General features: G+C 43.8%; 1 protein-coding gene across 36 annotated transcripts in view; it reads left to right on the top strand.

The window, feature by feature from the left end:
• CLASP2 (cytoplasmic linker associated protein 2) overlaps window positions 1-27,970 on the top strand; it is a 1,795,600-nt gene that overhangs the window by 268,724 nt on the left and 1,498,906 nt on the right. For all 36 annotated transcript variants that reach the window (XM_086964693.1, XM_086964694.1, XM_086964709.1 and 33 more), the window contains exon 5: window positions 11,546-11,621. In XM_086964693.1, coding sequence (XP_086820819.1) covers window positions 11,546-11,621 — 76 coding nt within the window. The remainder of the gene's footprint in view (window positions 1-11,545; window positions 11,622-27,970) is intronic.

The raw sequence follows: 27,970 nt of genomic DNA, 5'->3' as shown, positions 1-27,970 counted from the left end.
GGGTGCATGTAGCACACATTAGGGATAAATCATTAAGGATTAGCTCAGTGCTACATAAACTTGGTAGAAAGAACAGAGTGCCACATATCTCCCCCATATCCCTCATACGTGCCCCCCCAGAGGCTGAGACCGATCCGGTGTCCACGGGTACGAATTATTTTACCGCTAGATACCTGGCAACCCCTCACTTGGTCAGGCTAAGGCAGCGCATACGCTGCGCTTCAAGGCATGCTATGTTGGTCAATGTACTTGAAGCTCTTCCCTCTCTCCGCCCATATTTGTCATAGGCTTGTGTCATTGTCCTTCGTAAATTCTGGCATCTGATTCACCATTAGGCTTGTTAGTCCCTCCTTAGTACCGCCTTGTGTTCATGTGTAACCTCCCAAGAGGACTGACCCTTTTACTTCAGTTGTTACACGGTACGTCTTCTTTAGTCTGTAGGCACTATTTTCTTTAACAGTTTCTCTTACTGCAGGAGGGTCTTTAAAGCGCAGTTGTGACCACCGGCTTGTTTTTTTAATTTGTAGCAAACGGGGAGCTCTTCAGGGGCCATGAGACCGAAGGGGGAAACTCAGCGATTACAATATGCTTTTATTGAGCAATTGAGTCTCCAAAGTGGAGATCGCCTACATCGGCAACTTAAAAGGCACTACTCTGTTTATTACTTTTACAAATAGAAATGAAGGATAAAACAATAGTTCATGATAAACATTCACTCGGTTTGGCCTGGGTGAAGGCAGTTAAAATATTTCCACCAATGTAAATCAGAGGCAAGCAGTACTCGATACGTAGTAAGATCATAATGGTTTATTGAGTGAACAGAGAAAGCAATATGGTCTCTTGTAGTCACGTTATCTGGGTAGCATACAAGAATAATTTTATTTCAGTAAGCTTTGATACAAAGGGAGACTGATGAAGTTACTATGGCTCTGTTAACTTTAGTCTGAACTCTCTTAACATTATCAACTTCTAGGCACAATGGCACTGTCAATTTCGAAGTTCTGTCTTAGTCATGTATAGAAAGCACACCTTTCCTGTGGTGTGCATTCCCTCGACAAATTCAATCAGTATACTTTTTCTGTTTATTGGCTATAAAGGTTGGGAGGAAGGGGTCCATAATGTTAAGAGAGTTTACAGCAATGTATTCAATAAAGAGGTAACTTTATACTGCTTTTGACTACCGGCTCATTCGCATTCTGAACTTATAAGCGCAGTACACAGAAACTGAAATAAGAAGGAGGAGAAAAAACCATCAGATAGCTTAGGCCTCAGAAATTGCAGTGACCTTCAAAATCTTCATTCACACCAGAAACCATAAATCCTGTCAGCAGAATGTTTGTGAGGTAGCCCACAAAACAATTCGGCATAGATTTCCAAAGAACATGCTCCCGCAATGCCACTGATGTCCTCTTCCTCCTAGTAGATCGTGCCAAAACACAAGCTAGAGGATTTGCTCAATGCAAAGTTCAACATTGACCCATACACAAAATAGTCCACCTGGCCCAGGAGGACTTAGTAGCTGGCAAGCATCACAGTCTCCAAAAATCATGAAATGCTGCTCAGAAGCAGCAGTTTCCTGGTTCATTCAAGACAAAATAGTAACTCATGCCTTTCAGGGCCTCCACTTTTTCTTGCTAAATCTCGGGGAGCAGTTGGGCACAGCATGTGACCTCTGACCAGGCCATTCTGCCAACCCAGAGGCCATGCGCAGCAAAGTACTGTCTGCCCACTAGGTGAGGGGTAGAGTGGAGGGATAGGCCACATGTCAGGCTCTGCAGCCAACCCTTTACTGCAAACGGTGAAAAAGTATGCTTAGTGAGGAAGTTTGGTGAATATGACCCAAAAAAATGAAATTCACTATAAATGCTATTGGTTAAAGTGACATAGTTATTTAGGTATGGTAAAAGAATCTTAATTTACGTTAAATAAACCATAGAAATTCACTGACAAAAATAAACGTTAAAGTGATGGTATAGTTAAGCCTTGTAATAATATAAAAACTACTATTAAAAAAAATTAATTATCACTGAAATTCAACAGTATTAGTGTCCGGAACTATAAATTGCGCCCCTGCCAGGCACTGCTTACTACCTTACACATTATATCTCTTATGACCTATTTAATGACATTAGTAATGACATCAGTATTACCATCACTGATAACACCATTGCAATATGCAGCATTGTGTTACCAAGTGTACATGTACAGGATGGAAATAGAGTAAGCCCTGGACACATGCATGATTGTGTAAGTTGAAAATTATATGCTGCACTATTTACAAATAACTAAAGTTTGGGGTGCAAATATTATTCCCTGATTAACACCTTGACTGCTAGCGGTTTCCCGCTGTGTGCTGGGATTTCGAAAATCCCGAGTAACATGACGAGCTCAGCTCGTCATCAGCATACGAGCGCCGTAGCTGCATCGAAGGGGTTAAAAAGTGTGAAAGAGCAAATGTATTTATTTATTTATCTAAGAAGATTTATAAAGCGTGCAGCTACCCAACAGGGTTTACCGGCGCTGAAGCGGGACGATTGAGAAAGAAGCTCAGATAGTATTAGGCCTGACTAAAAAGGAAGGTCTTTAGCTTTTTTCGGAAAACAAGGAGACAATTCCGGACTTCTAGCGGAAGGGAATTCCATAGTTTAGGTCCCAGGAAGGAAAACGAACGGCCGCCCATAGTAGTCAGCCGAACTCTGGGAACTGAGAAAAGAGAGAGATTGGCCGATCTGAGGTTGCCAGTGGGTTTGTTAAGATTTGACAAGATCGAGCATGTATACGGGGCCAGGTCGTGCTGGGCTCTAAACATGTAGCAGGGGGCCTTAAACTCGATATGCTTACTAACCCTGAGCCAATAAAGTTGAAGGAGCAGAGGGGAAGCAGAGGCGTGCCCAGGCAACCTAAAAAGTAGGCTGGCTGCCGCATTCTGAATGAGCTGGAGACGATGTACAGAGGTCTTGTCTGCACCCAGATATAGTACTTTTCCATAATCAACTCGGGAGATCAGCAAGGCCTGCAGAATAGTCGTCTGAGCAGCCGATGGAATTCGCCAAATAATTTTCTTTAGCTTCTAGAGGACAGGAAAGCAGGCCGAGGTGCACTGACCTCTAATGAATCAGTTTGACTACAGCACAAAAAGTGCTTTATCTATACCTAGTTTGTTTTTATCCGAGTGTCCTCTCTCCTTCCCAAGTCAGGGTTGGTCAGCTCTTTGTGATACTGTGTGTATGGACTCAGGTATGCCTGTAGATATGGCCCTTTTTATAGCTCAACCTTGAGATTAGCTATTTTAGTATATATTTTCATATATTTGTTCTATGGGGCTGAATTTGTATGATGGGATTTAGTTAAAGGTTTTATATCGTACTGGATTTTTAAATGTATTTATTATATGTATATCCATCTATATATCATGTACTTTTATGGTTGAAAAATAGAAAATAAAGTGAAATTAAATGGGGGGGGTTAAGTGTGACTGTGTATTCACACACACACACATATATATAACCTACTGGTGAAAGGAATAGTGTTTTTTTTGTTACCAATAACTTTGGCACTGCTTGACAAATCTTCACGAAATTTCCCCAAAAACTTTCCCTTTCTGGTTCAGCTGCTGAGTTGAAAGTTTCGGGGTGATCTGCCAAGCAGGGGCCAAGATAAAAGAGGGTCCCAGACATTTTTCCCCCGTCATGTCTATGGGGATTTTTCATTTTTTGAACACTGAATGAAATTGCACCAAATTTGGCAGATGTAGGTCCAGAAAGCATGCTTTTTGTGATTTGGTATAGATCTGTTCAGTAGTTTCTGGGATATTTAAGTTTAAAAAATATACATCGCTGGGAGCCCAAAATCCTTTTGAAATTTGATTGGCTGCCAACACTTCAATCAGGAAGTGTTGGCAGCAATCTTGGGCAGGGTCCCACCCAAACGTTTCTGGATCCCATGCGATCCCATTGGTGAGCGGGTGCCATGAGCCATGTAATATCTGAAGTCATAAGTAGTACAATGCGGGGGTGCGAGTTATAGTTCGCACAGATAACTTCTGAATTTCAATGGTTTTGTAGGAGTGAAAACTGAGCCCAACTATAATGAATATCTCTCTCTTCCCCTTCCTCTCTCCCTCTAGATCTTCGTTGTCTCCAGTGGTAGTTATGTTAGGTCTGCTTTCCGATAGACAGAGCGATTTTTTTGACTATAACTTTGATGTGTTTGACAAATCCTCACTAAAGTTTAAAAAAAAAAGCTAATTCACATCAGCTCCTTCCTGGAAAGTTTCGGGGTGATCCTTCAAGCGGGAGCCGAGAAAAAAGGGAGGTGCAAAATGCCCATGCATTTTCCATAGGCTTTTTTGTTAGGTAGCGCAAATTTGTCAGGCAGTTAGAACTTGATCAAGAAAGCATACTTTTTGCGATTTGGTGTAGTGCAGTAGTTTTTTTTGGAAATTACAGAGTAAAAATATTTGTATATCTGGATGGCTGGGTTCGAGGAGCTAAAAAAAACAGAGCCCTCTGATTGGCCCAGAGATCTTGTTTTCCCCCTTGGGACAATTCGCTTTTGCGCGAGTCGTACTCCTGTGGAAGCGAGCCTTCTGAATGGCTGTCAGGAACATGAGAAAAATGTTGCTGCCATCAATTACAGGACATGGGGATGTAGTGCCCTGTCCTGCAATTATGGAGAGGGTAGGGACACCCTGCCCGTAGGCCTTGTTGGGGTAACCCCCCACAGGTCCCAGAATAAACCACCAAAAAAGGTGACGGGATGCCATTTAAAAAAAAATATATTTAGGAAGGGGGACATGAGGAGAGCACCCATCTCTGATCGCAGTATGGGCCACAGGGTCAAGTATTTTAATTAAGGGTAGGGATATGAGAAACCACCTCCCTGATCTAATGGCAGTCCAGGGGATCCCATCCCTTGGGTTCAAATTTAGGAAAAAAGAGGGGGGGCGATGGCGGCCCCCGGAACTCACCCCAAGCCAAATTCTTGAAAATGGGCATGCGGCCTTTCTCCTTGTGCCTAACATGGCCCCGGGGACCCCAACCCCTGAGGCTGAATTCAACTACAAAAGTGGTGTGGTGTCGCACATCTCCCCTCACAAAGCCTATAACACAGTTTAAAAAGAAGCTAACCACACGGCCCCCCTATCAGAACCTGTAAAGGCCCCAGGAACCACTATCGCCCCGGAGCTCAATTACTCTGTCCCAGGGAGATACCAACTGGGAGCAGAGTAGTTTAACTGCATCAATGCCCCCTCCCTTTTTTAATGGCATTTGACCTTGGGGATTGGGTCCCTGGGGCCTAATAAAGTTCAGGGAGGGGGCTACGCAGTCCCACCCCTTTTATTTTATTGCCTATGGCCCCAGGGGATGGGGTCCCTGTGTCCTAATAAGCCACGCAACACAGGGGTCACGCGCCCCTTCCTAATAGAATTTGGTCCTGGGGAATGTGCCCTCTTCCCTATTATTAAAGGTTGGCTCAGGGAGGGAGGGGAAGCCAAGCGCCCCTCCCCAAATTACATGAGTGGTGTAATATGTGAGCCCATAAGCAGTACATGGTGGGGGTGCAAGTTATAGTTTGCTTTGCTAACTAGGACTGCTGAATTTTAGTGTTTTTTTTAAGTTCAAAACGTTACGTTGCCACTGGCATTTTCACCTACCTGCAACATTACATAAAGCTTTATTTTTTTTCAGTGAAAAAAAGTATATGTGTACATGTATGCATATACACACACACACACTAGACACACATTTATTCACAAATATATTGATTGAAAAATACAAAGGTTGAAGGGACGTTATAGTCAGGTGAAATTTAAAAGAACAAACCACTGAAATTCAACAGTTATAGTTATCTCAAGTAACTGTAATTCATGCCCTAAAGTGATAACTTGTGCCCCCGCCATCCACAGTGTTGCTATTAACAATTTAAGTGATGTTATTGATTTTGTCGTAGAACATGCCATGAGTGATGTAATATGGGAGATAATTAGCAGGTATAGTTACTTTAGGGAATGTGTTACTGTTACTTGACATTAGTATAATTATTGAATTTAAATCATTTTGTTCGTAAAATTCTCACCTAACTAAAACTGTAATTTTATACTTTCAGTGAATTTCTTGGGTTATTTTAATGTAAATTATATATATATTAAAGGTAAGCCTGTTGGGTTTGACAAACATTTCACGAAGGACTTTATAGTATAAAAATATATATATATATTAAACATGTTAGTCTTTTATTTTTACATACTTCAAGCCATATAATGCAGCCACAAACCCAAACACAAGGGGTCTTCTGCTCTTCCAAGCTGAAAAGCAAATTCTCCAGTTATGGGAACTTTTTAAAAATATCAATAAATTAACTGGGTTCTTGTTCTATAGACCCCAGGAAACAGAGTTAATTTTCTCTGTAGCCACCCAAAATACTTAAAAAGCATGCTGGTGGTGGTGCCCTGTCCCAAATTAGGGGTACCACAAGCAGTACAATATATATAGAAATCAGCCCATGAACAACATTATGGGGTGCTCCTTGCTAGGCGCAGTGAATAATAAAGGAGTGGCTCATTTATTACTTTTTTTTTTAATGGCTGACCCGGTCCTCCCAGGACATCCACACATATTTTCATTGGGGCCAAGGGACAGGGTAGATTTTGAGCCACAGGGCCCCCCGATGCCCTGTCACCTCCCTCAAAGACACAGAGCAATGCAGGAGGCTGCAACATTTTTTTTAAGCTAAAGTGACCCAACGGCCACTCAGGATACCCCACAGCATTTCAAGACCCCTGCAGCCCTGCCGGCTCTCCTACCAGCAACCTTTTTTCTCCCACCCACCGAGAGCAGTTTTGTTTTGCAGCCGCTAGCAGGAGCAATTCCGCGTTTCCCTGGCCAAAAAAGCATGGGCAGGGAGAAACCCATGTGTCCCACTAAACGGGAGCTGCTTTCTGCACCTGCCAGGTGGGAGCAAATTAGACTTCCCTGCCCGCTCTCTTGCAGGCAGGGAAAGCCACGGTGTCTTGGTTGATGTGTTCATAGAGGCTATAGTATGGCTCCGCTCCCTTCAATTTACTACACAGCCCCAGGGGATAAGTTCCTTGGCCTCGAGAAGGAGGCTGAGCTCCCTCCTTAACTACTTATCTGCCCTCGAGGATGAGGTCCCCAGACCCTCAAGGAGGCCCTAGGACTTAGCTGTGCACCCTCTCCCCTTTAATTAACTATTGGAACCGGAGGATGGGGTCCCTCGGGGCTCACAGATGCTCAGAGAGCCACACGACTCGATCTAGAAAAAATAGTTTGCACAGTCCCCCTCATTCCTTTGCACACACCAAGGGGTTTGTTTCTTAAAAGCCCATTGTTGGCACCGGCTTCTTTCTGCAGGGTCACCATCAAAGCTGGGCTGAAAGGAGGCTTGTGCACCACAAAGGTTTTTCTCTTTACTCGCGTCCACTTCAATGACACATTTGGGTTCACTTTGGGGTCCTAGGGAGAATGTGCCAAGAAAAGAAGCTGTGCTACAGCAGGGACTGCCACTTTGCTACCTTCTCTGCTGTTGGCCTGCTGCCTCTGACCTGGGCCCTAAGAAGGACTGGACCTGTTTTCTACATCCTTTTGCAACCTAATTAACTCCAAGGGCATGTTGGCTTGACTCCTGTTCAGAAAAATCAGCTTTTAGGCTCTGCTAATCCGGAGTGTGAGTCTGCTTGACTTGCCCTCAACCAGTCCTGTGACTCCAATCACCGTATCGCATCCAGCAAGGGGAGACTCCACCAACACGGGTACTGAAGCCGACGGCACCGTTGCAATCCCCTGAGAAAGGACTGTGCACTCCAAGACTTACGAAGTCCCTGCCGCCCACCAGCGCTCTCACGAGTGGCCACAAACATAGTGAGTAGATCAGTCTCCCGCAAATTTCATATTGCATTTAAAATGTAATAACTTTGGAAGCACTGCTTTGCCCTGACCCAGGGAAAAAGTCTGTTCCCGATACACAGCGTGGATCACTGTTCCCTTTAATAGTGCACAGCTGTGGGGCTGATTGTGGGCCTTTGAAATAGTATTCATGATAATTGCAGCCTTCCAATGGCTGCTGCCAGGTCAGAATTGCACGGAATGTAAGGGGGCAACACGTGCTCAAGGCATGCTTTAGACAAGCCTGTTCAGTCTTTGGGAAAGGCATTTATCACGAGAGCTGGGAAAGGACTGGCCTGGGTGTATATTATGTTTGTGACTGTGCGTGTGAGAGTGTGCAAATGTGCGTGCCTTTGTACATGTGTCTGAGTGTGTCTGTTTGCCAGCGTGTGTGCACCTACAAGTGCGTATATGTGTGCTTGTGTGAGCATGTCTGTGTGCATGTCTAGTATGTACGTGCCTTTCTCCCACTCTTCGAGGATGCTTTGTTTCCTCTCACTTTTTAAGATACATTTTTATTCAGTGTCCCAATAATCTGTGCGTGCTTACTGCCTGGCCTGCAATAAATACCTGCTTTCTCTCATCCTCTCTATAGCCTGGCCCATTATCAAGATTGTTGAAAGGATAGATACTGAGTCTGTTTTGTGTTTTTTAGATAAGGTCTTCACTGAAGAAGGTTTGCCTGTTAGACTTATTACGGACAATGGAGTTCAATTCAATTCAAATAAGGCTAAAGAATATTTTTCAAGGTTAGGCATTGTGCATTCCACAACTTCTCTGTACAATCCTAGCGGGAATGGAGTAATAGAGAGGTTTAATAGTTTTCAAAAGCGCCATACAGTCAGTTGGAAATGAAGGCAAGAGATGGGAGGTGGAAGTCTTTAAAAAAAGTGTGGATGTACAGGACTACTGTAAATTCCATGACTGGATATTCTCCTTTTGAGATCATGAGGGGAAGGCTCCCTAGGACTAAAGTGAATCCGTCATGGTTGATTAAATCAACTTTTTCAAGTGTAGATTTGGGCAAAGTTAAAGAAAATCTTGCTCGCACCCATTGTAATAACAAAAAATACTTTCATGAGAAATTTGGTTCTAAGGTTGACCCGATTGTGGAAGTTGGGATGATGGTAAAGGTTAAAAAACCTTGGAAGGTCAAAAAAGGAGAAAGTTCATTCATGGGTCCTTTTGAAGTTGTTGAGATTCTTAAAAATTCTGTGAGATTGTCAAATAATAAGGTATGGAATCTCAACAGGATTGCTGTTCTTAAATCAGATAAGACTATTTACAAGAAATTTTCCACTGTGAACCATACTGATTATTCGTTTTTGGATGAGAATTTGGATGGAGGCACAATTTGTAATAAGGATGGGGCAACATCTAGTTGTTCCGGTGAGGAAAACAATTCTAGTCAAAATGTGGATATTCAATCTACACCTGTCAATGGCAGTGATATGTCTTTACAAAAAAGATCTATGAGAAAACCATTAGCATCTAAGGTTTCAATATAATTTAGAAAATAAGCTTTCCACTCAATCCAGGGCATGCAAGGGGAACTTCCAGCTGCCCAATAGCTCTGGGGTGGAGAAAGAGTATAACCGTGTGCACACATATTAACACTTTATACTTATACTGTATATAAATAGTTAATTAACAAGTAAAATAATGTGTTATTAAAAACAGTCACGAATTCAAGTAAATTGTTGAAGAAAGAATTCTTCACTTTAACAAAAACAGGAGCGGTTGCCGAGTCTTCCTCAAAATGCTTCAATCAATTGTTCGTGAAATCCGATTGAAAGTAAATAAAAAGTCACCTCCTTTCTTCTTAAAGCTTCAAACTGCCGATGAATAAACTTAAACCAGAAATAACTTACTCTTCATGAAATCCGATTAGGAGACAAAATGAAGAAGTCACCTCTTTTCTTTCCGAGACCGGTAAAGGGGAGTGGCGTTTAAACCAGTTGATCCAATCACCTCTCTGCTTGGAGAAAAACCAATCAAGGCTCCTCATACGCAAACATTGTGCAGCGTGTAAGAAGGAAGTAGATGAAGACAACCTTCGCGCTTAGCAGGCAGCAAACGATTTAAAGAAAAGGCGTTTAAACGATCTAGGTAAAATAACAAAACTCCCACAGTCTTAATGGATCGAAGTAAATACTCTGAAATTAACTTTGAAGATCCAGAGATTAACTTAGTAGATCCTTTAATCCTTCGGTGCTCGTTAATTTAAAAAAAAAAAAAAAAAAAATGAAACCAGGAAATGCTTCCAAAGTGTTCCGTCCCTCGTCGCCAAATTGTTAAGTCAAGATCACAAAAATATGGTTGAAGAGATGTAGTTTATTCGTAGGTAAAAGAAGCATCTCCTAGTGACACATCCTTATACATCGGTCAGCATACAGCAACTGACTAAACATATCTTAACCATGAAACGGCACGATAGCAGATCGTGCTGTGAAGCAATACAACACGTTTAAATAACAACATGTGATTTAAAGAAACACAATGCGCGAGAGAACAGCGCGCAAGAGAAACAGCATTCGAGAAAGAGCACGCGTGACTCAGCAGCATACACAACACCCTCCTCCTCTCTATAGCCCTCCTCTTCTTTGCTCCGCTCTCTCTTAACTATCCTTCCTCTTATGCATGCCTCCCATGCCTCTTTCCCCACACCATCGTCCCTGTCCATCTCCCACGAGCCCCCTTATTATTCCTCCCTCCTGTTTCTTCAGCCTCCGAGTGAGGCTCGCAGTGGAAGACTAATAGGGCCATATTTTGGGGGCTGTGTTACACCTCAATTTTATGCCTTGTACATGACACCCCGTTCCATCCTCCCCCTCCTGTGCACCTCACTCAGCTGCTCTTGCCCCCCCCCCCCCTCTCCCGGGAGAGGTGCTACCTAGCCTGCATTGAAGGGGCAGGCTGGCCCCTGGTACTCTGTGAACAGGACTGGCAACAGAACTGGTTCTAGAATAGATTATTGAATATGACTCCAGAATGAGACTGTATTTGGAATATTTGTTTTTATCTGTCCAAGTGCAGCCACTCATTTTTTATATTTGTATGTATAGTTTTTCGATCAAATGTTAGCTTCAGTATTTTTTTTTTTTTCGTATTAGCTTCCATCCATTATACATTGGTGATCCTAACTACCTGTTTACTTTACTTCAGATAGTTCAAACACTTGTTTCCGCCTCATCTTTTCTCTGCTTATCGAACTGCTACTCCTGCTTTTTTAGCCTAGCATAATCTGTTACTGCTTTCATGTCACTTCTTATACCTCTGTGAACTCTTTCATACTTTGTTCTTCACACTACCTGCTGGTAAAGTTTGGACCAAACTTCTGCTGTCTACTTGCTCTGCTTAATTTGTCTTTCAAAAACACTTTGAGGACCACTTTCTGGATATATATTTTCAATTATAATTGTGTTGTAACAATTGAGCTTTGTTCTTACATGAAATAACGTTTTGCTCTTTGTTCTTTTGCTTGAAATTTTATTGCCTGTATCCAAGGCAATATAATAAATGAATAGACCATTCTACAGATGCACGTTAACTTGAATGTTGTACAATGCCGTTTTAAAATGTTTACATTCATCAATATCCACCTAAGTGCATTTCCTTTTTTATATATATATATTTTGCAGCTATGGTGCACAGCAGCTAGTTTTGAGCAAGTTGGTTCCACACTTATGCACATTGTTTGGAGATTCCAATGGCCAGGTAAGGATATATTTTAATGTGATTTTACTGTTATCCTTACACTACTTTTGTTTATGCTAATCCTTCTTTTTGATTCTATTTCGATTTGCCAATTTATCATTCAGGTTTTTTTTTTAATCCTTAGTGATACAATACGTTCACTTTAGTACAGAATATATTTTTATCTGTTAGTTCATTTAGGTATTTATAATTTATACAACCCCTATAAATACACTTATTTTGGCTTTAATGCTGTTTAAATAATAAGAGACATGTACACTTAAAAGGTACATCTGATGAATACTTTTAATTGCAGATTCCTCACCTTAGACTACTCCACAGATGCCAGACTGGAACCGTAAACTTTTCTTAATCAGTGCTTCGACACACTGCTATTTGTCACAGTGTGGCTCTACTGACCCCAGAAGTGACGGAGCGGAGATGTTTATAAGGGCCACCTTTGTGTGCTGATCTCAATTCAATTCTTCAAGTGCCTCTGGATGCTGTGCAAGAAGCTCCACTTTTGCTGGTCTTTTGATGACTTTCAAAATTAATTTTAGCATGCTTGGTAACAATGTCCTATCCCAAAGCCACATGCTCCAAACCATTCTGCAATTGCAGAAAACAGAGGTCCGTCAGGGACAGGCAAGAGATGGGTCTCTAGTGTCTGAGTTCCAGACCACAATTCGAAACCATGACATAAATGTGTCGTCTTGAACCCAAAGACGATCCTTGACTGGAATACAAAGATGTATGTAAGCTTAGACAAGAACACTTTGGACCCTTTATGTAAATTCTGCTTAAAGGTGCGAGAGTGCACTTTATCCTGGTCCCAAGGACTTTTCTGTGATCTGTTAGCTTCAATCTCGAAGTTCTCCATTAAGTTGAAATAGAAGTACAATCGCAAACTTAGAAAAACTAAGCAGGATTCAACCCCATCCTTCCACTCTGAACCTACAGAGAAGGTGCAATGGCATCAATATTAGTTTCGGTCACCTTTTAGGTCTCTGTGCATGGAGCTGATTCTTAAATTGATCCTGTTGCACCGGTTACCTCTGGTGCACCTGTGTGCTCCAAGGAACCAAGGAGGTGTAGAGGATGGATCTGCCAGCAGTGACCCAGTACGATTTCTGCTGGCAGAGTCATCTATAGCACCTCTGACCCCTTGCGACCTGATTTGGGCCCTACACTGACACTGGTACATATTTCAATTTTACCTCCAAGACCTTCATCGGACCCTTACATATCGATGTCATGATTACAGAAAGAGGATCCAGTGCTGATAAGTGTCAGAAATTGATGCAACTTTAGCTTGCTCTTAACTGATATCGCATAAAAAAATTAACAAATGCGCATCCGGTTGTTATGTACTTTGACTTTGACTCACTGTCTCTACCAGGGTATACACACAAGGAGAGGTTCTATTATCTTTATGGCTCTCACTGACATCAAAGGATACCCCCGGATGTGGATGAAGATGGTGATGATGGGGTCACATTTTTCCTCTTCAGTACACAGGTGATGCTTTCTACATGAGTTTGCAGGAGATCAATGGGCTTGACACCTCTCCTAAGGCAGAGCTTGAGTCACCACTTTGGCCAACAAAAAAGGAAGGGCCTCCTTTGCAGTAGTGGTCTTGAAGAGGTTCTGGATTTCAATTGAGACATAGACAAATGTCCTAATAGACAATTTACATCCTGGCCAGCTAATTCTGAGCCCTTGCTCCATTTCAATGATGCCCTCACTGATACCTACATGACCACTTGGTCAAAGCCTTCTTCCTGCCCACTGGTAGATAGGCAGGTGATCAGGCATCACAAACTGACTCTTGGCTACCCTGAATTTCTAACCAAACATACTCCAGAAAGTCTTGTAGTTCAGGCCTTAACCAGTAAGGCGAATCCTAATTCATTCTCCACCACCCCTCCAGAATGGTAATCCAAGAGGATTGAGTCTTTTGGCAAACAGATAATTTCCTCTGCCAATCTGGCATTGTAGTCTGTAAATGCTGTCTGTTTACTCTATGCCATATATGTGCCCTGTGGGATATGGCCAGCAAGATTTTGCTGGCGGTCATGGAAAAAGTGAGGCTTCTTTGACTATGACCATTTATGATAGACAAGACCCCACCAAATGTGTTATCTACCCTGGATTAGATACTACTGATTGACTGGTGAGGGTTGTTGAGCCTAGTGTTGTACTTTGTCGACATGCATGGATGTGTTACACAAGATTTTCCAGTGATGTACAGGCATCTACAATGGATATGCGCTTTGACGGGTTCCACCTTTTCAGTGAGAAGTCAGGCTCTGTGTTTGAGCGCATTAATGAAAATAGAGCTATAACACGTTATTTTTGTCTGTTGATTTCCTGTCAAACCATTTATACACGTTTAAAAAATAAAGAGGTTATTCCAGAGGACTGGCACTCAGGCAGAGATAGCCTTTACAATTATTACAATAGTCACCAAAGTTCTTTTGAGGCAGTGAGCATGGTTCTGGCAAACTCTGCACAGGTCAGCAAGGATATCAGTACTCTCATTCCTCTTTCCCCACTACAAAAGCCATCAAATCGCTTTAGCCTTGCCCTCTGAGACATATGCACACCGATCGGGGGCAGGGTCCATCGTGCTCTCCCAGGACTGTGATCTATCACATCCGACAAATGGGTCTTCCATTGTGGCTACACCCTGCCTTTTTTTTTTTTGCCCTGCCAAAGATTCCCACCACATCAGAGTAAATTTCACATGTGTCCCTGTCCATTCAATTGCAAGAGGCACAAATGTTGGATAACGTTCCTGTTAAGACGGTACCAGACTCTGAAAGGCAGAGTATTGTTACTCTTGCTATTTCCTTGTACCGAAGAATGACTGAGGTCTTGCGTCTATTTTAGACCTTTGCCCTCTGAATGCCTTACTGTGGAAGAACACATTCAAAATGCTTATGCTGGCCCAGATTGTTTCAGCCTTGGACTCAGGCAACTGGATGGTTTGCTTGGACCTACAGGATACATATTTTCATATAATTGTCCTGCAGTCCCATAGACAGTATCTGTTTTCACCGTAGTCCAGAACCGTTTTCAGTTTGCTGTCCTCTCCTTTGGGCTCACCAGGACCCCCTCGGATATTCACGAAAGTGATGGTTGTTGCTGCCCACCTGTGAAGGTTGAAGAAATAAGTCTTCTCCTACCTCGATGACCAGGTGTTTAATGCAAGCTAGCTACAGTCCGCCTTGAACCACCTCTGATGATGGAATCTTGTTAGAGTTGACAATCAATTAGCCAGAATCGCACCTAAATCCTTCGCAGAGCATTCTTTCATTGGAGCTGTGCTGGATGTAGTGCAGTTGAGGTCCTTCCCTCTGAGACAACACATGCAGAACATTCTTACTATCCACGATAAGAACAGCTTATTTTTTTTTAAATCATATTTTATTGCTGTTGCAAAGTACCTCGTCAGTAGGTATTCGACATATATCTGTTGTGCACAGGAAAATAGCACATTACATAATTTGACATCTACAAGGTACATTTGGTAAACATAACCTATGTAACAACCGAAACTTCACGCAGACGGTTCCCATCCACCATCATAGGCATGCATCATTGATAACCTGTACACAATAAATACGAAAGCTAGACAAACTTGTCAAGGAAATGGCCTTTAACCACCCAGTAAAATAGGTTCTTAAGGGGATTGCGAGGGGAGCGGGGAAAGCTCTATACCCCGGTAGGTAGTCCATCTAGACCAAATGTTCTTGTTTTTGTGGGCAAACCCGTGCCTGAATGACTGCCATTCCTGCCTCCATGCTTGTAACGAGCGCCCCATGCCACTTTCCCATCGCCGGCGAGGAGTTCCCCTTCCAGAGCTGAACTATATCACGCTTGGCAATTGTGAGTGCTAGGAACAGTAAATGTTGCTTGTACCTGTCCCCCCCCCCCCCCCTGCTTCCTCCCACCCCCTTATATCCTCTGTACTATGGAGAAGAAACAAACGGGGGTCCAGCGGGAGGTCTCACAACATACTTCCTTAAGATAGAACTGCGCCGTACGCCAAAAGCGTTGTATGGAAGGGCAACCCCACACCATATGAAAATATGACTCCTCTTCCCAGTCACAGCGTAGACACCATGGGGAGGTAATAACTCCCATCTTCCAAAGACGAAGGCGCGTGTAATACAACCTATGGACAAATTTAAACTGAATAAGTCTGTACCTAGAGAACACCGCTGCGCACCTAGGGCTTGCTATGGCCTCTGCCCAATCGTCATCAGTCAGATCCTGGATATCATCCTGCCATGCCCTACGAGTCTTGTGCAGGGTTGTACTGGCATGCGCGATCAGTGTTTGATAAACCGGTCGTATTTTGTGAGCACCCAGATCCCCAATTAGTAGGTGGCGCTCAAGTGTGTGAAATTCCGGGAGACTGTCCGAATATCTTATCACCGGGGTGAGCATGTGGCGAAGTTGTAGGTATTTATAGTTTTGAGTTTTATTAAGTTGAAACTCGTCCTGTAATTGTTGGAAAGATTTTAGTGTTGTGCCTTGCATAACGTCACCTAGGGCGGAGATGCCAATGAGGTCCCGCGGATGGAACCCCCTCAAAGCAGTCACCTGGCGCAAACAGTTACTCTGCCACAATGGCGTAAACTGGGTCAGGCGCCCCCACCAGCCCATTCGCTGTACTAAGTACCTCCACAACCGGAACTGGCGTGAGGAAGAAAATCAAGCTTTTGCGTTACATAAAGTAAAGTAAAGTAACTGTAAGAGGGGGCCCCCACCAATGCCGCATGTTCTAGGACATACCCTGAGTCTGTAGGCGAGCTGTACCACCAGTCATTTATGACCAAAAGATGAGAGGCTGCATAATATGAGTACACATGAGCGGCCGTGATACCACCTCAGTAAGTGGATTGTATACACATCTGCAGAGGCACCCTTACCGCTCCCCCACCCCAGAGGAAGGTATTGAGAATCGTATTTAGTTGCGTGAACCAGGACCGTGGAATATAAGCTAGGAAATTTTGGAGTCGATAGAGCACCCTTGAGAGAGAAACCATCTTAAAAATAGCTGACTAACCAAACAGCGAGAGAGGCAGGGAAGACCATATGGAGGTCTCTTCAAGGAGCCAGACAAGAAGTGGAGTAATATTTCTTGACCAGTACGTCTTGTGGCAGGGGGAAACATAAACACCCAGGTATTGGAAGCCTTTGGTAACATTCTAAAATGAGACGCCCAAGTGCCCCTGCGCTGATGCCCACAATCTGGGAGTAATACTGATTTAGAAGGATTAGTATGGAGGCTGGTGGTCTGGCCAAAGACACAAAGAATCTGCAAGTCACACGGGCCCAATATCCATGGGTCAGTCATTAAAAAATAGGACCTCGTCTGCGTACAATGCTATACGATACGGTTGTGAGGCCAGTCAAAACCCTGGCGCACTGGATCCCGGCAAACCCATTTCGCCTGGGGCTCCACAGCCAAAGCAAATCAGAGTGGGGACAGGGGGCACCCCTGACGTGTGCCGCAGCCAGTGGGGAAAGGAGAGGAACACTGGCAGGTGACACAAACTAAAGCCATGGGCTTAGTATTCAACAAACGCATGTATGCCCGAAACCGCGGACCAAAATTACAAGCAGCTAAAAGCTGAAATAAATACTCCCATTTCAGGGAATCAAAAGCCTTGTCTCTGTCAGCAAGGAGTATAGTCGCCGCACGCCCCAGCTCGGGGGGCCAGTGCCATAGCATCATGGACCCTGAAAATATTGTGCCGGGTGGCACGATGTGGCACAGAACCGGATTGGTCCAAAAGGACCAGCTCCTGGATGCAGGCTCGTAGGCGGTCTGCCAGTACCTTTCCCAGGAGTGTAGGTTCAAAATTGGTCCAGGGAATCTGGTGGTATGAGGATGGATCTTCTGGAGGACGACCTGGTTTCAAAAAGAGAACTATCTCCGCCTGGCCAGGCCCGAGGCAATAACTGTCCATAAAGGGCCGCATGTATGGTGTCCAGCAAGTGCGGACCCAATGTAGACATATGGAAACAGAGAAATTCCTTGGGAAATCCATTCGGACCGGGGGCCTGGCCGGGCCGCATCGCAGCTAACTCAGCCGTTAGGTCCTCTTCCTTAATAGGAGAGTCCAAGTGGTCCCGCATTTGGTTGGTCAGTCACCAGGGGTCAGGGGATAACACCGAAGAAATTTTGCCATGTCGTCCACAAAAAAAGCTGTTCTCTATGGGTGTACAATGAGGCAAAGTAACACTCAAAGTCACTAGGCGGTTTGCCAAAGCCCCTCCGGGGGTCCCGTGTGTGTCACGGTCCACTGATGAAGCAGCAGGAATTGAAATCAGGGCCGTGGGTGCACCATCGCCCTCTGGTTATAGGCCGGTATGGGCCCCAAGCCTCCGGCACCACCGCACCTCCTCCCAGCTACATGGAAATCACCAGCCACCCGCCAGCTCCTGGGCACCACACCCTCAGGGGTAGCCCAAGCATGCCACCAATGAGGCCCTACAACGCGGGGTCCCACCCCTAAGCCCGTTCACCAGGGATCAATGCGTCCACCACCCGCGAGCCAAGCCCCAGCCCGGACCTACCCTGCGGCCCTAGCCACAATGGGCCGACTCGAGGCCTCCCCGGGACAGGCCCCAGCTGCAGAGGAAACGTCCCGCAGCAGCAGCCCCAGCGGGCAGCGGCAGACACACCTAACGCGCACATACTGGCCCCCTGTGCTGCCCGGCTCCTCACCTTGGGGCAGGCACCCACTTCTGTCACTACAGCCACTCCAGGAGGGCCCGCGGCAGCCCATGACATCAGGCCCAGTCACGGTGCCTCCTAAGCCGCCTCCGCAGCTGCCGCAAATCGGCTGTCAGCGGCTGGGATTTCTCCAACTCATGGTTCCTCAGGGTCCAGAACCGTTTTGATTCCGGCAGACACGAATACCAAGTGGTATGTGTTGGATTATGCGGGATGTAGGAGGTGGACGCACAGAACTCGAGCAAGCTGCGTCCACCATGTTGGCCGCTCAAACCACGCCCTAGCTCTGATGTCTCTTGGCCTCCTGTATGTTTCTTGTAACCTACACTAGGTGGCTAATGTTGGCTCTGGAAAGGAATCTAAAGTTTCAGTGGGCCCAGCATTAAGGAAACTGACAAATGGCATCCAGACTCAGTAGACTGCTCATAATCTGTAGTGATGGCACTTTTACCTAAATTGATCCTGCTTCAGGTCCTTCCCCACATATAGCTGGCAGATGCATCCTTGAAGGGCTGGCGAGGGCATATGGGGTAGGTGGAGATAAAAGGAATCTGGTTTCTGCCAGAAGCCCAGCTCTACATCAGTTTATTGGAGTTGTGAGCTGTTTGTCTGGCTCTGAAGGCCTTCCTGCAGTTCATTACGGGAAGGCTGGTGCAGGGTTTCAGGGACACTACCACCGCCATGTGGTACTGCAACAAGCAGGGCGGAGTGGTGTCCTGAGTCCTGTGCCAAGAAGCTTTGCGCAATTATTCTATTTCTATTCTCTTTTAAGTTATGGAGAGTGCAATTTATTGAGGGTTTTTTGCGCTGTAAATGTAAGGAACCCTGCAATTAAATCTTATTGGAATAGAAAAGTTATTAAACCTTTACATACTCTTCAGTAATTGTACTCAGGTCGAATTTAGTGGGGTAGAATGTTCCATGCCTTGGCAATATTTACAGAAAATGCCTTCCCGCCAAGTCAGGCCCGTTGAAACTTAGGAACATCTACAAAGTTCAAGGAAGAAGAATGCTGCACTCATAATGGTGTTAATCTGTGAACATCCTAGATATGTAATTTGAGTAATGGGTAGGGCAAATAGCTTTATGACAGAAGCAAGGGGCCTTTAAGATGCATTTTTCAGGCACTGGAATCCAGGACAGGCTCATACGATGAGCTGAAATGTTTTGTTTGTTTTAACTTATTTTTTATTAAAAACCGCTTCCACTGTATCAAGTACAAAATGCATGTACAAACACTTTGGGCTCAGATAGGCAGAGTAAAATTTGTGAAATCCATAGATCATATTTTGGTTACAGACAGTCTAGTCTCACCATCACATGAGCGTACTATTTATCCAGTATATCAGTGCAACTGCAGTTTATAGTTTTATGTTCGTAAAACCTATACACTTCATAACAACTAAACAACACTATCTGTCACTAAACAAAACTAAATCCTCCCAACTAGGGAAGAAGTCCCTGCCCCCTCCAATTCCCATCCCTCCTCCACCCCCCACGTGACCGTGGCAGACAGGTGGCCCAGTCTAGCAATACTAGTACTAAAGTTGGTGGTGCACTCATAACTAGTATGTGAATTATACGTTTATGTTGTGAGAAGGTGCAGGGTGCGGCGAGTCTTCAGGGTGCATGAAGTAGAGTATGGTGCCCTGTGTGCCATACTCGCAATCCGTTTCACTCTCATTCATTGTTGTGAACATTTCGGTCAATGAGCTGAAATGTTATAATAGCGAGCATCCATGACAAGCCTTGCTGCAGCATTTTACAGTAGCAGCCTATACATTAGGTATGCAAGGAGGCCGACAAAGAAGGCTGGTAAACCCCAATTGTATTGCCTGAAGTACTCTAGATCTCATACACATGTGAGAGCCTCACATTCTATTACAGAATGTTTGTCTTCTGTTGGTGTCAATAAGCGGGATGCAAAAGTGACGGCCTTTTCCGATTCACTCATTTAAATCAAAATCGCTCCTACTTTTCATCTAAGGGTCAATCTCTTGTAGTGCTGGAGTATGCCAAATATCATTCTTTATTTCTTGGAACTCATCTTGACTCTGCCTTGACCATTCAAATGTATTTTTAAAAGCAAAGCTGTCTGAACATTTTTTGTAGAGAAAATAGTCATAAACTTAGAATAAAGTTTTGCCAGTCACAGGAATACTCTAACTTCGTCCTTGTTTTTTGGGGAAGGTGCATTCCTTATAGCATTTACTTATTTATTTAAAAGGTTTTATATAGCGCTGGCTAGACCCAGAGTATCCGACCACTTTACATAAGTATCAGACCATAGTTGCAGGTTACATCGTTATAAAGAATACACAGTTGTTAGAGCATGGCAACATAGTTGCATGTAAGGGCGAGATAGACAATAATAACATATACATAAGGGAAAAAGCAGGCAAGGGGAGAGATTTAGGGGAGGGGGTAGGATTAGGGGTGGTAAACAGAGTGAAAGAGGGAAAGAGGAGGGTAGGGGGAGAGACACAGCATGGAAAGAGGAGGGGGGGGGAGTGATGGGAAGATAAACCGGTAGACGAGTCAAAGCTGCGTCCAAAGTCCAGTAAGTTGTGATCCCAGGGGAAGTGGTATAATTTACCCATCTCTGTTGCGAGAGGTTCCCTTTACGCAGTGGACTCTCTCAGAGGGGTCTCCGAGTCTCCAAGGCCTACATACTGGATTCTTCCCCAAAAAAGGGAGATTGGGTGCTTTTGGCAAGGGGTGCCATACAGAGATAAAGGGGAACTATCCCAGACCTCCACTAAGTGAAGAATCCCTTAGCACTGTGGACTCTCTCAGAGGGGTATCTGAGATTCCAGGACTGGAATGCTAGGATCCGTCCCCAACAAGGGGAGAGGGAGTGCTTTGGCAAGGGGCACATTCAAGGAGGCCAATTAAGGCCTATTTCCATTATGTGTGAGATCCCTACCACAGTGGACTCTCTCAGAGGGGACTCTGAGACTCCGAAGCACTACTGCTGGAACCCTCCCTAACAAGGGGAGAGGGAGTGCTTTGGCAAGGGGCACAATCATGGAGGCCGATAAGGGACAAATTGGGTGGAAAGGGGCCTGTACAGCGGACAGAGGGGGAGGAGTGCTAAACATAAGGTGCAACATAAATAACAAAATTTCATTAGTTACACGATTACATCAAATACTAGACAAACATTTCAGGAGGATAGAAGATGAATTAAATGGAACTAAGAAGGGTAAGGGGGTATAGATACATATAAGCAACAAATTGAAGAGCGAGAAGGGGAGAGAAATAGAGCGGATAGGGCAAAGGGGGACTGAGAAGGGAGAGGAAGAGGGAGTAGATGGTATGAAGAGAAGAAGGGAAAATCTGCTCAATGGTCGACTGGGTAGGTCACCCACCACATGACCGAAGTATGTCACCTCTTACCTTGCAATGATTTGCTATACTCAGCAGTAAGACCTTTTCTATTTAGAATTTCCAAAACCTGCTCAAATTTCTAGTCATGTTCTTTTTTTAGTATTACTCATCAATAGGATGTCATCCTGAAAGAAAATGACATTCTCCATTCCTTTGAATAATTCAGCCATTAATCTTTGAAACATTGCTGCCGCTGGTGCAAGTCCAAAAGCTACCCTAACAAATTAAAAAACATCCCAGTGGAGTAATGAAAGCTGTATGTCTTTTGCTTGTAAGGTGTAGTTGGACATAATGATAGGTGGCAGTAAGATCATTAGTTGTGAACCCTTCAATGCCTTTGGTTAAAGGCAGCATTTCAGTAATTCTAGAAAGTATAAATTGAACAACTTTAATATTCTTATTAAAATCTCTAAAATCTACACATAACTTAATGTTTCCATTGACACATTGTTCCATAACCAAAAGTGCAACCCAATAGTAAGATTTTACAGTCTCAATAATACCCTTTGATTGCAGTTTTTTGTAAGAGACTTCATTCCTAATGGTTATAGGTATGTGCCTTGCTTTATGAACGCTAGGTATAGCATTCTCTTTTTAAAAGAACTTACGGTGAAAGCCTTGTATTTTTCCGCTAAAAAACTTCAGTAAACTATTCCACAAGTCTTTTATCTTCCTTGACCCAGAAAATTAGGACCTGTTCGGGACTATTTGGGTCTAATGTAACACCCCAAATCGCTTGCTCCCTCTATTCCAATACTGAAGGACCTTATTTAGATACTTAAAGCTTACATCCAGTTTGTCTACCTTTAAAGTCAAATATCTATTTCCTGAACCCTATATCAATAGTTTTTCCCGTAAAGGTCTTAGATGTGATATTGGGGTTCTAAATATTCACCAATGCTTTTTTTCTCCCTTACACTCTTGCTGGTTATTGTATATGGGGAGCCAGAATCAACTAAAAATCGTAATTTTTGTCCTCCCCAACTAATTTCACACAAGTTTGGTTCTTTAAACCTTGAACCCTTGATGCACCTGCATCTACACCAGCTTCAGACACAGCTATTTTTGAGTATTCTTCTTTGTCTACACTCAACACACCTATTCATCTCAATTTCTTCCATACTGTAAGATTTTGAGTCCCTTTTACCATCCAGGAACTTGACAGAATTGTCTTTCCTTTTGCGGCATACCTTGGAAATGTGACCCACTGTACCACAGCCTGTACATTTCTTATTGCGAGATGAACACTTCCTATCATTGACAAAATAACCTGTGTTAGAACGTCTGTAACACATTCCTGAGCATGAGCTCAAGTTCACTTTCTTCTTAGCATTGTAGAACTCCCCATGTGAACTCACAAATCAGGTACAGGTCGGCTAATGAGAGACTGCAATCAAACATAGACTTGGAGGAATATTTATTTAGCGTAAGCCTGAGCTATCCAAAGCATTTGGCTTTCAAGTGTGCTCTGCCAGACACAGCTGGCATAATCCTTTTATGCTGTTGAGACATCATTGACCTATATTGAAATAGCTGAGTCATATGTGTGCACAAAATAAAATGTGTATGTTAAGCTAAATGAAAACACTGACAGGAATCTTATCAAAGCATGAATACATTCTCACAGTGCGGAGGACAGGTGCAGTTTCGATATCTGTTGTTTGTTGTCCTTTCTTAACTACCTGTTCCTTCTGTTCTTAAAACACAAAAGAGCAGCTACAAGGATGAACCATTCAAGGACTTTTGACCCTCCTCAGCCTAAGTGCAAAAGCCAGGGTTTGAATAGCTGCATGGTCACGATGCAAACTCAACAAGTTGAACAGTTGCTCATTATTTCATTTATACTCCTACAAATCACCCTTTGAACAACTGTTATAACATTTTTAACTTTTCTATGCAATATTTATTTGCTTTAGTGTGATCAATTCTTCCAGGTGTATAATGACACTTGAACGATGAAAAGCACTTGGTGGGGAAGCATAATTCGGTACATGCCCGATAGTAAACGGACAGCATATTTACACATAAACAACTAATAGTGCAAAAGCTATAACTATTATTACATTTAATGTAGTTCAACCCCAGGCTCCAAATATTAAAGAAATAGTATTCCTAGCGCCTAATTACCGATCTCCTGAGCAGGGCTATCCATCCTAGCTATTTACATTCTCTCTTTAGCTACATTATTTGTTAGCAGATGTTTGCTTACATGTTTCTGAAAATGGTGTCTGATACTTTGAAGCACTTGGCCCAAATAACAAGAATCATTAAGTGTCAAACTCAAAGGTAACAAAGGCATCCTGTGTTGTGTTACAGAAGAAAGTTTTAGATAAATCCAGCAATCTGAGACATTTAATTCCTTCTGATAGGCATTCATCATTTGTATTGCAACATTTTCATGTTACTCTTTGGAATGATGGTTGGGTAGATCTTCAGAAAGTGTGGTGTTGTCTGAACCCAATAATGTTTGGAAGTATATATAATACAAGTAGATGACCATGGCTGTTAGGGTAGTAATGATGTTCAGGGAAAATGGTATGCATGATTTCTTTGTCAGCATTGTTCCTTTCAATCATAATTTCCTAATTATTCCTCCTGACCAGTTGTTTAAAAGCAAAGTTTCGTATTCTTCATCATCCCTAGGCAGTGAGAGGTCACCAGTACTTTGCGGCTCTGGACCCAATAGTAAACTATCGTTGATTGAAATCATCTGGGGCAAACCAAAGCGTTGAAATTATTATTTCAGCTAGCATCGATCTGGGGGCATAGCATTGTATCCTGTAGTAGGGTAGCCGTTGATCCAAATTTCCATATATTAGCGATTTCTCAAAAAAGTTTCAAGCTGTTTCACAATGCCATCTCTTCCCAAATGGGTAGGGCCGTGCAACATCAATGTCAGAATATACACTAGTTTGTCAGGTAGCATGAATCAATAACCATATTGCTCCTTCCAACAACCATTTACCAGAGTACCATATTATTGCCATTTTTGTATCGCTACTTTAGTTACTTGTTTTTTGCAAATCTTGTATGCCACTGTCACTGAAGTCATTAAACATTGGAAACATATGTTAATGACATGACAGTCTGTGCAGTCTCTTTGGCTAACTTGTCAGTAAAAGCATTCCCTTTGCGTGTCATCTACAATGTTTTTGTGTGCATTCCCTTTGAGGATAACTACTCTTTAGGGCAATGATGAAATATTCAGTAATTTAACAATCAGTGCACCATGTGTATTTTTATTCCATGAGATGTAAGGAAACCTCTTCTTCCCAAAGCCTGCCAAAATTATGTGCAATTCTAAATGTATATTGGCTATCAGTATATATGTTCACAGTTAATCCAGTTATCGGATCAGAAACCCTTCTTAATGCTATTAATTCAGCTGCTTGTGCCAATAATTCTAATAGTCTACAAGTTTCAATTACATTGTGTAAGCTGGTAACAGCGTAGACTGCAGTGTTTTTCCCATCCTTTAGCTTAAAGCAAGAGCCCGCAACCTATCCTGTAAATCTATTCTCCCTTTGTTCTGTTCTTGTCTGATCAGTACACAATCATGGAGCATGTCAGTATCTTACTAGGGAAGGGGCAAGAGAGTCTCTGGATTAAGTGTGTTACATTGATGTATGTTAACATGAGGACTTAACAAACAACTCATACTGTGTTAATCTGACGTTTTTCAAATGTTAGGTTTGTATTTTTTTAACAATATGTCTACAGAGTGAGATACATACTGATGTTCTTCGAGTCCTAGAATCAGTCATACAGCCTTTTTGGGGGGGGGGGGTGGGGGAACAGCTACTATTTTAGTTGCACTCCGGTATATTGGCAAAATAAATATGTACAGGGTCATGTCCTGTAACCCATTTGTTGTATAAGAACAGCAAGTGCTCATGCATCTTGTTCATGCACAAAAAGATACAATTCTTTAGCGTGGTCAGGCATTCCAAGAACAGGAACGTCACAAAGTTCCTGATTGATTTGCAGAAAACTATTCTGCCGTTCAGTCAACCTTGGTAAATGTTTAGAAAGAAGGGAAACGTTAGGGATCCATTGTCTACAATAGCCTGCCATACCTAGAAAGGCTTGTGCTTCTTGTTGTGTTGTAGGAGGTTGAACATTCAATATATCTTTCACTCTTTGGGGATCAAGTCTCCTTTCCCTCCTAATTAGAAGATGTTCTAAATAGGCAGCCTCCTGTTGAACAAATTATAATTTAATGGGGGATACCTTGTGGGAATATGTGCCAAGGAAATATAATAGGACAATGGTGTCAGAAGCGCAGTATGTTTCGCTGGTGCTGGCCAATAATAATTCACCTGTGTATTGTATGAGAGTGGTGATTTAGGGCCACTGAAAGCTGTTAAGTTTTGCTTTTAATCCCTGCGAATAAAAACCACAAACCTCCAAAACATCTTCCTTAATCTGGACATTGCTCTCTCTTTTTTTTTTTTTTAACATCTTTTTTATTAACAAAGCTCAATAGAATTGCAGACACAGTATGCATAATCAAGGTTACACAATCAAGCAAACACCATTTTGCCAGAATGATACATTCACTGTAAGATAGGCGATATTCAACACCTTCTGTGAGGATCAGTTTCTCAAATTCACCCTCTATACTTCATCCAGGGCAGCCATATTTTCCCCCATTTCTTGGCGGCCCCCTGCTTTTGTACACCGTTTCATCAGGGCGTTGGCACCAGTCATGGTCACGTTTCCATTCCTCCAGTGTCGGAGGTAGAGGCACCCCCCCCCCCCCCCCCCCCCCCATTTTCTGGCAATATTCCTCTTTGCAACCCCTGCCACAAGAGCCAGCCACAAGCCCTGATATCTGGACCAATCAGTGACCGTTGTGATCATCAACAGGAGGCACTTTGCATCAAGGGGGACCGTCATTTCCAGTACCCTAGACATAATACCTGTGACCCCGCACCAGTACCGTGCAATCTCAGGACATTCCCACAGGATGTGTATGAAGGTCCCCCCCCTCCCCCCTGGCATTCCCTAACACACTTCGCATCAGTGATCCTGCCCCATGTGTAAAGGTGGGTGTGCGGTTAATAGGCTAAAGCGGGGGCGCATCGCTATTTCTCTGGGGCTCTGAATCGCCTCCTGCCACTCCTCTTCGTCAAGGGGTCCTGGGTCTTTTACCCATGGATTTGGAGAATCGTCAGGGGATCAGTCACTTTGTTTATCAGCTTGCAATAAATCGTGGAGGTTGGTTACTCTGCAATGGGGTCTAGGAGCACTCGGTCTTCCAGTGGTGAGTACTCTGAGACGGGAGTGCCACTGTGAATGTGTGCGCGCAGTCAGTATTTGTAATGCTGAGTCAGGTTGAGATCATATTCCAGCTGAAGGACCTCGAAGGGAAGGGGAGAGTTGCCCCTCCACACATCCCCCATGTATTCAATGTCTATCAGTTTCCACCCTCGGAAGCCTGTAAGGGCGGCTACTTCGCGTAAGGGGTCCCCTACCCATAGTGGAGTTTTATCTCTCAGCGTCCCCGCCCAACCAAGTAGCTTATTGGCCTCCCTCCAGCGCTGTATCACCACCCTGGTTTGCTAAGGCCACTCCGATCTGGACTTTTGGGAGTAAAGGAGGGGCTCGCAGGCATGGCAGCTCGACATGCTTTGTACGCCGGCTCGTCCGTGTCAGAGTACACCCAGTCATTAATGACCTGCAGCTGCGAGGCCCAATAGTAGAGTCTGATATTGGGGATAGCCAGGCCACCGTCGTGGTCATCAATTTATATAGGGCCGCCCTGCCTATAAATGAAAGGGTTAGGGAGCGCCAGTGGCCAACATCGTCTTGGGCCCCAAGTTCCTGTTGAAACACCTTCTGGTCCCGAGTTACATAGATACCCACATATTTGAAACTCTCGAGCACCACCGGGACCGAACACTGCCTCGGGATCCTGGGAGGGGGGCCCGACAGAGGAAACACCACCAACTTGGACCAATTAGTAGCATAGCTTGAGTAACTGCTGAAGAGCTCAAAGATGTGTAGCACGCCTGTCATGGAATGATACGGCTGTGCAAGATACAGAACAACGTCTTCGGTGTAGAGTGAAATTCGTTCTTCCCAGGTATGCCCCATATCATCGGGTCCCGCCAGACCCAGAAGGCTAGCGGCTCCAGCGCAATGGCAAACATGAGCAGGGAAAGGGAGCAACCCATTGATCTCTTTTTTTAATGCAGGGAAAATCGGGCTATTGCAAGGGAAA

The sequence above is a fragment of the Lissotriton vulgaris genome, chromosome 4_1 (assembly GCF_964263255.1).
Source record: "Lissotriton vulgaris chromosome 4_1, aLisVul1.2, whole genome shotgun sequence".
Classification (NCBI taxonomy): Eukaryota; Metazoa; Chordata; class Amphibia; order Caudata; family Salamandridae; genus Lissotriton; species Lissotriton vulgaris.
Note: the sequence above shows the minus strand (reverse complement) of the source record. Positions and strands in the feature narration are given on the sequence as shown.